The 10,268-nt window shown below is 47.9% G+C and overlaps 4 protein-coding genes across 4 annotated transcripts in view; 1 reads left to right on the forward strand and 3 right to left on the reverse strand.

Annotated features, from left to right (window-relative positions):
* LACBIDRAFT_332621 (uncharacterized protein) overlaps positions 1-1,985 on the forward strand; it is a gene marked incomplete at both ends in the record, with an annotated part of 3,643 nt that extends 1,658 nt beyond the window's left edge. Inside the window, 9 exons of the mRNA XM_001887167.1 lie at positions 233-337; positions 393-433; positions 493-574; positions 864-886; positions 950-970; positions 1,000-1,355; positions 1,411-1,720; positions 1,751-1,793; positions 1,824-1,985. Of these exons, the coding sequence (XP_001887202.1) occupies positions 233-337; positions 393-433; positions 493-574; positions 864-886; positions 950-970; positions 1,000-1,355; positions 1,411-1,720; positions 1,751-1,793; positions 1,824-1,985 (1,143 nt within the window). The remainder of the gene's footprint in view (positions 1-232; positions 338-392; positions 434-492; positions 575-863; positions 887-949; positions 971-999; positions 1,356-1,410; positions 1,721-1,750; positions 1,794-1,823) is intronic.
* A 298-nt stretch (positions 1,986-2,283) lies between these two features.
* On the reverse strand, positions 2,284-4,001 carry LACBIDRAFT_332622 (uncharacterized protein; the record flags this gene model as incomplete). Its single annotated transcript, XM_001887214.1, has 2 exons — positions 2,284-3,621; positions 3,933-4,001. The coding sequence occupies 2 exons, from the start codon at positions 3,999-4,001 to the stop codon at positions 2,284-2,286; spliced, it is 1,407 nt and encodes a 468-aa protein (XP_001887249.1).
* Positions 4,002-5,017: 1,016 nt separating this feature from the next.
* On the reverse strand, positions 5,018-6,546 carry LACBIDRAFT_332623 (uncharacterized protein; the record flags this gene model as incomplete). Its single annotated transcript, XM_001887215.1, has 3 exons — positions 5,018-5,032; positions 5,163-5,209; positions 5,433-6,546. 3 exons carry the CDS (start codon positions 6,544-6,546, stop codon positions 5,018-5,020), a joined length of 1,176 nt encoding a protein of 391 aa, XP_001887250.1.
* An 823-nt stretch (positions 6,547-7,369) lies between these two features.
* Positions 7,370-9,728, reverse strand: LACBIDRAFT_309968 (uncharacterized protein; the record flags this gene model as incomplete). Its single annotated transcript, XM_001887216.1, has 14 exons — positions 7,370-7,705; positions 7,767-7,807; positions 7,862-7,914; positions 7,972-8,006; positions 8,057-8,151; positions 8,201-8,222; positions 8,276-8,426; positions 8,482-8,492; positions 8,541-9,046; positions 9,099-9,125; positions 9,180-9,278; positions 9,331-9,394; positions 9,444-9,564; positions 9,617-9,728. 14 exons carry the CDS (start codon positions 9,726-9,728, stop codon positions 7,543-7,545), a joined length of 1,500 nt encoding a protein of 499 aa, XP_001887251.1. The 3' UTR covers positions 7,370-7,542.
* Positions 9,729-10,268: the final 540 nt, after the last annotated feature.

Genomic DNA, 10,268 nt, shown 5'->3' on the forward strand with positions numbered 1-10,268 from the left:
ATCCCACCAAAGACCAACGGGTTGCTCAGTCAACTACAGTTCCAAGTTTACAATGCCTTCGGGTACCTCACCATTCCAGGCACGGCGTTCGCTTCATTCTTGTATCTAGGATTCCTGGAGATCGGACAAGAAATGTAGGAGCTTTTTGTCTAACCTTCAACCATCCGCTAAACGACAACTCTCTACCGCCAGTGAAAACCCTTTCAACTACGACCTCAATGATCTCGGTTAGTTGTCTCCCTACATTCTGCTCCCCTTGCGAGGTTTGCTTACCATTCTTCTAGACCTTGACAACTTCTGCCTCTCAATCCAGCGCGAGCTGCACGAGATCACTGCTGTAAGACTTTCTTCGATCACCGGAATGAGCACTAAACTCACTTTGGACCATTTAGCACCCGAACCCCGAACCTAGGGACTTCGTCTTCAATGCAACGTATGTCCATCATCCCTCGCCCCTTCTCTTCTTGGCCCGCACCTGACCCCTGCGCGTAGAAATCAACCATTCGCACCTGCAGATCGCAGGAGCGCAGCGGAATTGGTGTCTGGCAACACAGAATACGACGTGTCCCACGAGGTGGGTCCTGTGGGCATTCACAGCCTTCGCAAGACCTTGGTCAAGAGCTGGATGGATGTCGATACCAAAACTCGTCAGTGAACGGGTTTTAAGCCATATCACTCATGGTCATTTTGATCGTCGATACTGTCTTGATTTATCCTTCTTTGTTTTCGGCCAGTTTACTCCGTTTTCGTTGATTGCTTTCCATGGTGTTCATTCCTGAGACAAAAAGTTCATATCTCTACAACTCGAACGCGTACTCGGATAGAAAAGATAGTTCTTTGTTACATTGATAATCATAATGCAGATAGCCGTTGAAGGCTGTTGCAGGTTAGGCGTTTTTACAGCCGTTTTCATAACGATAGGCCTAATCTCGACCAGATACACGTACAGGCGGAATTTAAAATTGGACGTGTAAGTTGTCGCATGATGACCCTTTTCAGTATAACTGTAGATCTATCATGTTCGTCATCCCTGAAATATATGCTGATTTTCGTGGACATGATTAGAATTCGAGGTCCGACTGTATCTATGATTTTGAACTTTTGGCCTATCGTTATGAAAACGGCTGTAATCATGATGGTACTCCCACATTCCTTTACCAGCCTCTACCGACTTTTCCTGCGAACAGCATCTGCCTCCGTCCTTCACCATCGAGCAGCGACCCGGAATCTTCGTGCCTTATGGCGGCCAGTTTTCGAGGGTGGGGCTAATGCTACCAAACAGCTCCAACAATTGGAAGGAGATGACGTTGCGAGACAGGGACTAGAAACGTTTTTGAAGGAATGGAATGTGCGGAGTGAGTCTTTCAAGAAGTCCAAGGCTTTACATGCCAGCTTATAGGATACATGTAGTGGACAACACGCTCGCTCTCCTCTACAACTCTAGCACATCGCGAGGACTCGCACATCAACTTACGCGGAATCTCTCAAAGGTCGTTCAAGCGGAGAAGAAACGGGTACAAGACAAGGAGATGCAGTCTAGGACGTGGGATGCTCAGTCGCCGCCTTCCGCGAAGGACATAGAGAAGAGGGCAAAAGCTGCAAAGAAGAAAGAGGGCCAAGCAGACCGATTTGCAATATTGGATGAAATTATCCATATGGCCGAAGGTCGGGATAGAATATCGCTGGGGAGGATCCGGAGGGACCGGAGAGCGACGAAGAGGTAGATTAGCTACTGGAATGACGCTGATAGTCGGAAACACGGCTACGGGAAGAATACGCAACAGAACAGAACTGTGTATCGAGACATTACGCGTACGCGTTAGATGCAGCAACCTCAATATACTACAATTGCTGCCCCCCAAAAGCCTTTAGCCCCCCCTTTTCGAGACTTCGCTTCTCATGTAGGAGCGGAAATTCTTTTGAAAGACGAACTTTTTGACGAAGACGAGGTCGCCATAGTGGGAAAGTTCGGGAACGCCTCGTAGATCTATTGAAGAAGGGGCTACCCCTTCCTCAAACTTAAGAGCCTGGATGATTCTGTCCACAGCCGTATAGTGTTTAGCAGCGGCTCTCTCTCTCTCTCTCTTGACTGGCTTATAAAAACTCAGCACAGCAGTTTCACATTGAGTAAACATACCTTTCATGAACGAGCAGAAAGCTACAACGACCAGGGTGAGGACCAATCCTTATCAACTTCCGAGATGTAGACCTTTCTATCCTGTTCGTTGAATGTTCGGACGTGGGGAAGAGCGGCAACCAACGCTCGTTTGCATTCCAGATTCTTTATGGAGCTGAGAGCCAAATTGCGTACTTTCCACTCGTGAAAGGAAACTCTGCCCATTTCCCTGCAGAACTAGTAACGGAAACAGATTCGTTAATGCATCGCGGAATGAGAACAAAGACTACCTTCATTTCCTCGGCGTAATGACCTACCACCACTGTTACTGGACCCTCCTGAGCAGCTAGTCCATAGAATTCGAGGGTGAGATTTTCTAGGAAAGGAAGTTTACTCGATAGTAGAATCAGGAGCTTGGGGATCAAGGTCTTTGTTGTCAAACCCAATTTCCGAAGAAGACCCTGTGCCGAAAATTGGGTGGCCAGTCCGTGAATTTGGTTGTAGGAATAAGGAGCCATTGTTACGTCCAAGGAAACCAGCGTGTGGCTATATTGGACGACATGATCCATCGCGCCCTGGAGATGGTAATCAGAGCGCGACCAAAACTTTACGGCCAGACTTTGTAGTTTTGGCAAAGTTATACGGATTATGAACCAATTTTCGTGGGGGATGTCAGAATTATATGTGTGTAATCGCAGGTCGAGTGTTTTCAAAGTCCTGGAGTGTGCCGAGAGGAAGAGCTGGAACGCAACTGTGTCGATTTGTTCATATTGATAGAATTTAAAGCTGTCAAGCAGGGGGATCCGAACATCTTGTAGCATTTGGAACAGATCGCGATACATAGAGATGTCAAGGAATCGCAAGGAATCGGCATGATTATGAATGAAATTGACAATAACTTGTTGAGAGCCAGGCATAGCACAATCCCATAGCGCGAAGTCGAGTGAGAGGCCTTGCAAGTTGGGTAGTTTCGCAGAGCCGATGGTCTCTTGGATAGCATACAGAGGAACTTTGAGGTGGAGGAACCGCAAATTTTGGCCAAACGAAGCCCATCCGGCAGCGATAAAAGGCAATGACTTTTTGTAAGATTTCAGTGTAGGATGGACAGTAGAGATTTCACAGTCAAGTGTCAACGAGGTTACAAGGGATAGGTTACTGATGATAGTCAGAACGCTTTTGGGCTTTATGATGAATGCTGTCTGGCGCCTAGGCAACATCCCAAGCGTTTTCAAGGTTTTTTTCACCCAGTATTTCCGTTTGTTGAGTGATAGAAGAGCCGCCAAAGTAGCAGGGTGTAAATTGAGGACGCGGACATATCTTGCCCGAGTCTGGTCACTAAAAGTGGGAGATGGTGGTTTGTACAAGATATAGTGTTTAGGATAGGGTACGTACTTGAGCCGCCGTACCGCCAAGATTGTTTCTCGATCGTGGAGATCCCCAATGGAGACCGAGCGGTAGCGTTCTTCCATCGCCAGAGCAGAAAGTGGCCTGTTTATGCCATATAGCTGGATTAAACTATCCAGAAACCCTGGTTTCCCCTGAACAACCCAGGGTTTCCAAAGTGCTTGCGTAGAAACCTTGTTTCCACAAGAAGCGGAGCTCAGAATATTTGAAGTCCACCACATGCACATGCATAAGTTCAAGTTGGCGGCGGGGGTCATCAACCTTTCAAGTAGCAAGGGACTATGGAAGGGAGCAGTGGCATCCCTAAACCACTCCCGGTCTCCTACATCTATGTAAGTATAGCTACCCGTCCAAACCCTCATCTTGTTTGCATCTTGTAGCATCGTGTAGACCATGAACCAATATTATTTACCGTGGTAACCACTTGTCGAGTGGGCGCGTCGCATCGCGCGACGATACGTGTGCGACAAGGGATGTGCATGATGGAGTTCAACTCGTCGCGCTCTCTTCTCATCATGACCCGGGAGCCAAGATCAATTTAAATTTGAGCGCGACACGCGTCGGCATCTAGGAATTTAACTCCGACATGGGGTTCCTCAAAATAACCCATCGACTGATGGAAGGGGGATTTCTACCAAATGCAGAAGAAACCCAGGGTTCCACGCGAAAAGGGGGTTTCTGGTTAGATTGATCCCATATAGCTTTTTGACGTCTTCGGAAGACAAAAAACTGGCGATAATTTGCCACACTTCAAGTGGAACCTCTGGCACGCTATGTCGCGTTTGCGTAGACATCGACACATACATGAGCTGCAATATTCGAGTTGTGGTAGAACCAAGGTAGAACGGTTTCGCGTCAGAGTTGCCCGTGACCAATTGTGACAGCTCTCCTTTCAACCACCCACTGGCATGGTGGCATTGAATATTCAAGGCCATTCATCTTGCGACCAGCAGACGCGCCTTGGACGCGCGTCTGCTGGAACGCGCCATAGCGTAGCTGAAGTACCACGGAATGTGGCGAATTATTTCGAGTTTTTGTCTTCAAGGCGTCTATTGCATCCACTTGAATAGATCACTTTCTGCCACTTGCCATCGCACAGAACGCTACGGCTTTCGCATCTCCCGATGGTTGAGGAGCTTCAGCGGCTAGCGCACGCACATACGCTTGCCTTCTCAAATTGTTTTGTTTTGAACATACTGCCAATCTTCCTTTGCTAGGGACCACAGGAAGACGGGTCAGAGTTGCAAGGGTACGTTCTTGTTCAAAAAGCCCAGTCTTGGCCCTATGTCACTTAGCTGACTTCCTCTCAAGTTTGATCCCCACATAAGGCCACATTTCCATGCAGCGTTCACTTGGGAGCTGTGAGGCCTGTCTTCATTTTGACCTTTACTTTCCTCGTCTACCGTCGCTCAGACTCAACTCAGACTTGTTGGTTGCCAGCTACCACATCGTGAACTCTCAAGCCAATCAGACTACCCCAACGATCTCTTCAAATATTCACTCAGACGCTGGCTGTAAGTCTTATACATGTCATTCTCTAGCACATGTGTCTAACTTGTAATCTCAGGATTCTCAGCGTCAACAACGACTTTCGCCTCGGAGAGCGCAACGGCGTGACTTGTCACATCAACCTCAAGCACACGCCAGCATCACAATCTGAAGATGTATTCACAAGAGCGGAAAGCAAATCTATGAAATACAACAATATTCTACCAGAGAACCTATAGAAAGAAAGAAGACGAAGATGAAAACGTGGTCTAAAGATACAACATTCAACGAAACCAGCAAATGAAGTAAGAGGAAATGACGAGGGGGGTGGCATATTGGCGGCAGAAGGTTGCATAGGGCATAATCATATAGGCATATGTGGCATGGGGTTTCTTTTGAGTGATTCATGTTCTTGAGCGCTCACAGCTGTTTTCAGGGAAAATCTCGAAAATCTCCGTGGGGTGTGATCTCAACGCGTTGCTTGGATTTTTGATCCACTCAGGGGGGATTACGGGCAATGGGGGTGCACCACCTCGGAAAGTATCGTGGTCTATGATCTCTGTGTCCTGCCTTGACAAGGGCTTACGGGGGGAAATGTCCATCGCGTCTGACTCGCTTCCGGAGCCTGACACGACGACTTTCTGGTTTTTGGCTTTGGGTGGTGTTTGTGGCAACTCCATCCAACCTTCGCTGTCCAGCGGCTTCATAAGACTGTTATCACGGCGCTCCTTGGCCTGCATGAGCAGCCGGTATTCACGCTCGAAGAGTTGTTCCTCTGTCAAGCACTCAGCCCTCTTCATAAATCTGTGGGTCATTGGTATGAATTCGCCTGCCTCGGAGCCCTCCACCCACGCCTGGAAGGAAGTGCGTGTTTGATTTTTGCCGGGCGTTACAGGTTGTTTGGTTGGAACCCGGCCCCGACTTGGGGTGTAGGGCGTGGCTTTCTTCTTTTTCACTTTGGTCGGGCCATGGTTGCGGACGGGGGTGACAGGTGTAGGTTGGTCACATTTTTTCGACGATGGAACGTATCGGACGAGTGCGTGGTATGGGGGTGGGGTAATGGGTCGGTCAAGGGATTCGAATGAAGAGTTGGCTGATGACAATGAATCGTAGGGGTCGTCGCTGTAAGAAAGCTCGGGAACGGGGTCTTCGTATATCCGGTGGAGGGACGTCCGCTTTGATGGAGTTCGGGTGACGCTCTCCGCGTCTGCATCGTGTTCCATGACGGCTTGTTGCATCGTGCCAGTGGCTTCTGGATGATTCTCTTGCTGATCGGTGTGGGCGAGGGTCTTGATGATGCTCCATGCCCTTTGGTGACCTTCATATAGCTGGCCGAGTGTCCAGATACAGCCTCTCCGAGTCTTTGTGGACAGAACGTACTCGCTTTGTCGTCGCATGCGCAATACTCTTTGTTGGCGTGAGCCACTCCGAGTCATAACTGCTGCCCATTTCGGGACAGTCAACGCACCTAGACCACCCCAGGAAGTTTCCAAATTCTCTTTGTGTCCCCATCGGGTAGCTCCGAGGCTCTGGGGCATTGTTTCACGATTGCAAGCAAAGGCGCGTTGACTGCTCCCTGACAAAGCCGGTCTTTCTGGCCACATTGTAATGGCCACACACGAGAAACATTGCCCAATATTACCAATCAGAATATCTTGATAAAGTCCGACAATTTTTCTTTTCAAGAGTATTCTGAGTATATTTAAAATTTTTCATTTTGGGAAAGGCATAGCAAGAATTTTGTTTTGCCTTTTCTCAGCTGGTAAAGGGTGAACAAAAGCTAAAATATACAAAGCATTTTCAAGTTTGTGATATGGTAGTCAAAGTTAGACCTTCGAGAAAAACTAAGAGGAAAGCCGAAGCAAAGGGATCCTTTGTTTTCGAAATTAATACATGCTGATAAATCGGACGGGAAAGAATGAGAAAGGACTCTTTGTTCGGACGATGCCGCACAAAAGGCAAGGTGTGCGGGATCTGTTCAACTATTCCTTGGATTTTACGAGCGGGAATATTCAAAAATTTCAGCTGACTTTCTTTGTTGTGGAAAGGGAAAATTTTAATTACAAGAAAGAATATTACCCTGCATAAATATTACCCTGTCCTCACAATGTTCCAGCCCAGAAAAGGTGTCGGACTTGCTCTGGCTATCCCGCTTTGTAATATTGTGCTTTGATTGTGCTATGTTTCTCGTGACACCTTGAATGTTCGGCCTTGCGTATCATGAAATCGGATGTGGACCCATTGTTTTGGCCACTGAAGGCCACTCCAAATCCCGGCCATAGCAAGTTACTGGGAAGCAGGTTCTGAATGGGGATTCGGACATCTTAGATCGGAAAACAAACGCTTCACACCATAACACATCAAGAATGTGATACCCTCAGCGACTACCCTCATTATGATTATCGAACAACTGTCTTTTACATCTGAGTAAAACGAATACCATACATAGAGCAACCGACGAAAACGAAGTAAACAGGCTGAAAAAAAAAAACGATAAAAATGATAAAAATGACGTAATATGACTTGGAACCCGTTCACGGACGAGTTTTGGTATCGACGTCCATCCAGCTTTTGACCAAGGTCTTACGAAGGCCGTGAATGCCCACAGGACCCACCGCGTTGGACACGTCATATTCTGTGTTGCCGGACACCAAGTCTGCTGCGCTCCTGCGATCTGCGGGTGCGAATGGTTGATTTCTACGCGCAGAGGAGTCAGGTGCGGGCCAAGAAGAGAAGGGGTGAGGGATGATGGACATACGTTGCATTGAAAACGAAGTCCTTAGGTTCGGGGTTCGGGTGCTGCATGGCCAACGGGGGTTTAGTTCTCATTCCGGTGATCGAAGAAAGTCTTACAGCGGTGATCTCGTGCAGCTCGCGCTGGATTGAGAGGCAGAAGTTGTCAAGGTCTAGAAGAATGGTAAGCAAACCTCGCAAGGGGAGCAAAATGTAGGGAGACAGCTAACCGAGATCATTTAGGTCGTAGTTGAAAGGGTTTTCACTGGAGTTGTCGTTCAGCGGATAGTTGAAGGTTAGACAAGAGGCTCCTACATTTCTTGTCCGATCTCGAGGAATCCTAGGTACAAGAATGAAGCGAACGCCGTGCCTGGAATGGTGAGGTACCCGAAGGCATTGTAAACTTGAAACTGTAGTTGAGTGAGCAACCCGTTGGTCTTTAGTAGGATATCCACTCACTGGCAAGAGGAACAGATAAAGCCTATTTGAAAGCGAGTGAGATAGTTTGGTGAGTGAAACGTAGTCGCCACGTACCACAACGACATCCTCAGATGTATTTGGTATGCAAACGGCAACGGGGTATTGCAGATCCGTTCCAAGTTGGATAGAGCGTCTTGAAGAGTGTTGAGGTTTGTCATGAAACCAGTTGCAGATGCTGGCTGCAGCAAACCACTCCTAAGAAGGACTATCATGCATCATTTAGCGTTTAAGCTGGGTCTGAGTGTTCAGCAGTTTCTCACATGCGAAGTAACTGGGTAAAAGACAGATTAGCGCGGAACCTCTCGATAAGCAGACCTACCCTTGAAGAATTAAGGAAATCTCGAGAGGAACACTGCTCTCAACAATCTCCGAGAATGGATTCTTCTTCCTCCGCCTTTGCATGCCGGGGTGCGCTTTGCGAAGAATAGTGTGTACAACCCATTTGAAGAACCTCAATAAAGGAATATAATCGTACACAGTCATCGGTGGCGGCATGTGTGCAGGCTTGAGCGTTCGGTCACAGTGAACGTAGGGCAACACACTCTCAGGATCGAATTTACGGTGTTTCCCGCCGCGATTGCGCGAGAACCAGCCTTGGTCAGATGCCGTGTCGGTGTTCTTATCAGTCGAGCTAAACTGTTTGCTGTGGTTTTCTTTTTGCTTCTCCTCGCCATGGGAGGGTTGTTCTCCGTCTAGCTGCCACAGGGGAAGTTTCTCAGGCGTGTATGGATGTCCCTCGGCAGCCATATGAGAGTATCGTGGAAGGAAGAATATCAAGGGATAAAGATCCTCGTAATAGATGCCTTGCTCCCCTCGAAGGAAGTGCTGGAAGAAGTGGTCAGCATGAAGGCGTTTCCTTGACTCTTGAGACTCGTACCTTTACTGAAACAGAGAATGCTTGAATCTGGCGATCCCCTTTATAAATCAGCTTGTCGAGGTTTGGACCGTGACGACTCACTAGATTAATCATGCTCTTCTTCTCGATGATACTTTGAACGACTGTTTGCTTCTGCTGCAAACCTTTGTTTTCCCGATCGTTTGGGACGTGAAGCCAAACCTGCGTAAAATGGCGATAAGAATACGTCGATATGTACCTAGAAGTAAAGTACGAGTTGCGCCAGGGTTCGAGATGCGGTCGCGATGTTGGTCCACATTTTCCTGCCATCTTGATATCTAGAATGGGAATTAGCGGCGTTGGAAACACGACAATGGTCAACGATACCTCTCGTATGCTGAAGATGTTCTGAATGAAATAACCAAACCAAGAACCGTACCCAATACAGTCAAAAGCTGATTGTTGATCCCAAGATGATGCTCAGTTTTTTTTGAAACTAAGCAGACCACTACACAACAACTGTCAGCACGATAGAAAGGCGAATGAGGGGGTAGGCTTACTGGATGCAACCAAAGAGAAGAAAGCGACCTCTGGCCATACATCGTTGATGATGGTAGCGTTAAACCTCTTCAACGTCCATGTCCCTCGGAAAAAAGGACTCGCCGCAACCATAACAGCCTATGTTGCAGAAAAGAAAGAGACAGAGGTTCAACGAGTGCAGGAGTGATAACAAAAGAGCATGGAGGAAGCGTGGGATACAGATGCGTTCTCAAAGACGCCCTGTGATGACAGTGTTCCGTGAAGGCCGAGCTACCGCCGGTCACCCAGACAGTGCCCTAGAGATGTGGACCGCGTTTGCTCACATTTGCTGGCCGAAGCTTCTTGTAGATGCACTATGCAGGCCCCGGCCCACTTTGGGTATACTATGGCTATGGTAAGTGCGCTCTTTATACCAAGAACTGGATGCGTACTTGTTTTCCAAAAAGGCAATTGTACATAACTCGGAGGTCAAGCCACCGCTGGCAAAAACAGTGCTCATGAGCACATTTGATTGGCACTTGGCAATTATCTATCTGCCTCGCCTTTGCAACACCAGTCGCTGGATTTGAAGAGGTGCGTTTTCGTCGGGATGCAAGCTGGACGCAAGATCCTGTTTCGAACAAGTTTCGAAAGTCCATCGATAATTAGCAAGTTGTGACAGCGTTACCATAT

This window comes from Laccaria bicolor, genomic scaffold, assembly GCF_000143565.1.
Source record: "Laccaria bicolor S238N-H82 LACBIscaffold_43 genomic scaffold, whole genome shotgun sequence".
NCBI classification, from domain to species: domain Eukaryota; kingdom Fungi; phylum Basidiomycota; class Agaricomycetes; order Agaricales; family Hydnangiaceae; genus Laccaria; species Laccaria bicolor.